At 59.4% G+C, this 4,772-nt stretch overlaps 1 protein-coding gene across 1 annotated transcript; it reads left to right on the top strand.

Annotated features, from left to right (window-relative positions):
* Positions 1-68: 68 nt before the first annotated feature.
* Positions 69-2,821, top strand: PES1 (pescadillo ribosomal biogenesis factor 1; the record flags this gene model as incomplete). The annotated part of the gene is made up of 8 exons (XM_010179296.1): positions 69-146; positions 515-604; positions 809-939; positions 1,106-1,231; positions 1,385-1,569; positions 1,675-1,820; positions 2,144-2,311; positions 2,735-2,821. Coding segments are annotated over 8 exons (1,011 nt in total), but the record flags the coding sequence as incomplete, so codon positions are not given.
* Between the last annotated feature and the right edge of the window lie 1,951 nt (positions 2,822-4,772).

The raw sequence follows: 4,772 nt of genomic DNA, 5'->3' as shown, positions 1-4,772 counted from the left end.
TGGGAGGAGGGGATGTTTGCAGGCTCTGGGTTTAGGAGCTGCCTCCCCACCTTTCTGTTTCTCCCCAGATTGATGGTCAGGCTGACGCTGAGCTGAAGCCCGCAGAGGGCAAGGAGTACGCCATGGATTCGGAGAGCTACCTGGAGGTGAGGGATGCTGCTGTTACCATGGTCCGTAGGAGGACCCTGCGTGGCCTTGGTATCCCAACCACAGACCCCTTCTGGTGTGGGACGCTCAGAGGCTGAGGAGCAGAGCCTGATCCCTGCGTGGTGGAGGGCTGATTCCAAACTCCTTGCCCCCGTAGGCCAGCCAAGGGAAGGAGGTGTGGTGGCCTTGGGGGCCACTGGCCAACCTTCTGCATGGCAGGGGACCCTTCAAAGCCTCGTGCGTTGTCCCGCGAGGAGGTCTTTTGATCTCTCTGAGAAATTGCCTTCTCCTCCCTCTGTGAGGCTGCCCCTTCTCCCATCCCCACAGCACTGTCTGGGCATGACACCTTGGTCTTCTCCCACTGCAGAAACTGTCGGCTCTGAGCGCCAGCCTGGCCCGCGTGGTGGCACCGGCCCATGAGGACGACGTGGAGCTGGATGAGTTCCCGGTGGAAGGGGTGAGAGCCTGGCGGGGAAGCCCAGGCCTGGCTTTGGGTGATCCTGTCTGCAGTCCATCCTGTGGCTGGGCAAAGCCTGGCAGGGCCTGGTGCGGCCTGGAAGGGGCTGACAGGAGCAGGGGCACAGCATCAGAGCTGTACTTGCAGCTGGGGCTCCGCAGGGGCTGTTCGTGGGGAGGAGGCTGAATGCTTTGCTCTGAGCAGGAGACGGCGGAGCAGATGGACGCAAGGAAGAAGGAGCAGGAGGCCCTGGAGAAGCACAAGAAGCTGTTTGAAGGCCTGCGCTTCTTCCTCAACAGGGAGGTGCCTCGGGAGCCACTGGCTTTCATCATCCGGTACGTGGTGGGCACGGTGTCCCTCGCCAGCCCTGCTACCCCCTCCTGGCCTCCTCCAGCCTCTCTGTCGGCACTTTTGAGGCCAATAGGCTTTACGTCCCGTGGGCAAGGTGACCCTCAGGGCTCCCCCTGCCTCCCTGACCCCTTGGCGGGTTTTTGCTGTCAGGTGCTTTGGTGGCCAGGTCTCCTGGGACAAGTCCCTGTGCATTGGTGCCACCTACGATGCGAGTGACCCCTCCATCACCCACCACATCATTGATCGGCCCCGGCTGGAGCACCAGGTTGTTGGCAGGTGGGTGAGGCAGGTGGCTTGTCCCCAGAGTGGCCACCTGGGCTAGTAGGTGTCCCTGGCCGTCCCATGGTGTCCCATACTCTGCTCCCTTGCAGCCCCATGGGCTCTGAGGTGGGAGGGCAGGGTTCAAGCCCGCATCCCTCTGCCCCGCAGGTATTACCTGCAGCCTCAGTGGGTCTTCGACTCCGTCAATGCCAAGCTGTGCCTCCCCGTGGCCGACTACTTCCCAGGCGTGCTGCTGCCTCCGCACCTCTCGCCCTTTGTGACAGAGCAGGAAGGAGACTACGTCCCACCCGAGAAGCTGAAGCTGCTGGCCATGCAGCGGGGCGAGAATCCAGGTGATGTGAGGCTGCGAGGTTGGAGTTGTTGAGGAGCAGGGCACGGGGCTGTACCTGCTCTGGGAGTTGGCCACTGTGCTGTTGGTAACGGTGGTGTCTCTGTAGATGAAGAGAGTGAGGAGGAGGATGAAGAGGAGGAAGAGGAGGACGACAATGATAAAGAGAAGGAGGAGGAGGAGGAAGATGAGTCTGAAAAGGAAGAGGAGATGAAATTAAAGAAGATGGAAGAGCAGAAGACTCAGAGCAACAAGGTACGGTTCCTGGCAGCGGAGTGAGAGCCCTGGGAGGAGGCAGCACTGGGGATCTCTGTGCTTGCTGGGGGGCTCTGTTCGCTGCAGGGCGTCCTGGACGTGTCCCTGTTGTGGGACAGCTGTGTCTGCGCTGCTCCTACACTACACTTCTGGGTCCTGGACCCATGTCCATGAGCTGCAGCTCACATTCATGCTCAGGACCCGCTCTGGAGGGTGCTGGGGCTCTTCTGTGGCCCCCAGTGAATGGCGTGGAAATGTCTGTCCCTGGGGAAGGGTGGTGGGCTCCCAGCACCCAGGGTCCTGAGCTCTCCGGCTCCCCGCAGGCACTTCCCGTGAAGGTGACCGCTGGCAAGCTGCGGCTGGAGGACAAGCAGCGCCTGGAGCAGGAACAGCAAAGCGAGGAGAAGCGTCTGGCCATCATGATGATGAAGAAAAGGGAGAAATACCTCTACAAGAAGATCATGTTTGGCAAGAAGCGCAAAGTCCGAGAGGTACAAACACAGGACTGCTCTGGGCCAAGGACCCTTGCCTGGATCCTAGTGCTGGCTCTTCCCAAATCAGCTTGCACCTAGGGATCTGCTAAAGCTGGGTCTGGGGAAGGGAGGGAGCAGCTTCTGCTTCTGGTGGACTGTGCCAGCTCCGCTCTGCTCCTTCTGCTCCTCTCTGCCCCTGTCCTGTCCTGGTGAGGGCGTTGAGCGATGGGGGGTGAGGCTCTACAAGCCTCTTTCCTGGTATCACCGAGCTGCAGTCTCCCAGCCTGGGCAGGGCAGAGCTCCTTGTGCTCCCACACGGGGCACAGATGCCAGCAGCAGACGGGTCCATCTCCCACATCTGGAAGGTTTGGTGGGACCCAGGGTAGAGCAGCCCTGGGTGTCTGCAGACCGCTCTGATGCTGGGTCTCGGTTTCTCCGCAGGCCAACAAACTCGCTGCGAAGAGGAAAGCCCACGACAGCGCCATCAAAGAGGAGAAAAAGAAAAGCAAGAAGGCGCGACGAGCGTGACAGCGCACGGGGTCTCCCTGCAGGGTGGGCTGGGTGGCTGCACCCTGTGGACATCACGTTTGGGTGGAAAATCCTCGGCTTTGATCTTGGGACAGAAACGCTGAATTTAAACATTTCCTGTCTGTAATTACACGTCCCGCTGTGCCTTTCCCAGGGCTCCCTCGGCTCCCCTCTGCCGGCGCCGCTGCCTGGGCTGTTGGAACGGTGTCACAAGGACTGTCCTCTTCATGCTGGTGCCACCTCTGCTTCCAGACCTGCAGCGGTGGCTAGTGAGGAAGAGGAGGCTGAGGAGAGCCCTGGGCTCTTGCAGGTCCCTCTGGGATTGTTCCTTTTGAATTTGCACAGCCCTGGACAGAAGCTGAGCTCCTGGCAGAGGAGCAGCTCCCTGGGCTCAGTGCAACGTTGCTGCGTGTTTTGGAGGCTTGGCACAAAGAAGGGGGCTTTGCCTGTCCATGGCGGAGGGGAGCCCATCCTCTGCCCAGCCCGCAGCTGCCCTCCAGCATCCACATGTCAGGCCGTGCTTGTCTTGTATTTTTATTTTTAATTAAAGAAGGTGATGCTTCCCCAGTCGTGTGTGTTGTCTGTTCCTTCCCAGCTGTGGGGGGGTGGCATGGCTGCGCTGTGCCCAGCACTCCGAGAGTCCTGGTTCATTTAAGACGTGCAGGGCTGGAGATGGCTCCTCATCCTGCACTGGGAGTAGGTAACAGCTCTTGGGAAGTGGAGCAGGAGGGACAGACTGGTCTCTGCTCCAGGTGCTGCAACCCATGGTCACCTCCGTCCTCATCACCCTCTGCTGTGCCTAGTTCCCAGCAGCAGGTTTGGGAAGGCCTGCAGGAAGCAGGTCTGCTTCCTCAGGGCTGGGTGCTGAGAGCTGACGCCGAGTCCGTTTTATTCAACCAAGGGAAGTGCAAAGTCCTGTCCCTGGGGAGGGGCAGCCTCAGGCACCAGGATGAGCTGGGGGCCTCCGTGATGAGGGTCTTGAGGGGGTCCAAGTTGATCACAAGCCACCCTTGGAGCAAAGAGGGCTGGCAGTGCTGCATGAGGAGGTTGAGGGAGGTGGTCCTGCCCCTCAGCACTGGTGAGGGGTTCACTCATGGGGTGCTGTGTCCAGCACTGGGCTCCCCAGTGCCAGAGAGACACAGGCACACTGGAGCATGTCCAGCAAAGGGCCACCAGGGTGAGGCAGGGACTGGAGCATGTGCCCTAGGAAGAGAGGGCACAAGACCTGGGACTGGAGAAGATGAGGTTCAAGGAGATCTTATCAAGGGGTGTAAATGCCTGAGAGGAGGGTGTGAAGATGGAGCCAGCTTCTAAGTGGTGCCCGACACCAGGACAGGAGGTGATGGGCACAAGCGGAAGCCCAGGAGGTTCTTCTGAACATCAAGAATCACTTCTTCACCGTGAAGGTGACCAAGCAAGCGCTGGCACCAGGTTGCTCAGAGAGGCAGCGGAGTCCCCACCCATGAAGACACCATGAGCAGGGAGGTTGGATCAGCTGAATTTGAGAGGAGCCTCTAACCCCACTGAGACGCTGCTGGGTTGCTTGCGAAAGCACAAGGTAAAGGATTTTGGGGCTCACTGAACTTCTCCCACCTTCTTCTAGCAAGAGGCTGAGGCGGCGTGATTTTACTGGAGTATAGAAGAGGTTATTTTGAGGCTCTTAGCTGAGATAAAGCAATGCATGGAGAAACTAAGGCCGCCATGGCTGATGCCAGGGCCGCCGACCCCCAGCTCTGTGCATCCAGGGGGTTGGTGGCCACAGCATCAGCAGCATTTCCCCCACACCTCTTTCCCCTAAATGCCATTTTTGTCCCCCAAAACAGCCACTCCCACACACATTTCCTTGCTGGGACTACACAAGGCCCTGAGGCCTGCTCATGGCTGTCCTTCTCCTGGCAAGAAGAGCAGACAAGATCTGAGGGGGAGGTTTCACTTTTCTGTCTTGTTTTGA

The sequence above is a fragment of the Mesitornis unicolor genome, unplaced genomic scaffold (genome assembly GCF_000695765.1).
Source record: "Mesitornis unicolor isolate BGI_N332 unplaced genomic scaffold, ASM69576v1 scaffold42212, whole genome shotgun sequence".
Lineage (NCBI taxonomy): Eukaryota > Metazoa > Chordata > Aves > Mesitornithiformes > Mesitornithidae > Mesitornis > Mesitornis unicolor.
The sequence above is the reverse complement of the archived record's forward strand: the minus strand, read 5'-3'. Positions and strand labels throughout refer to the sequence as shown.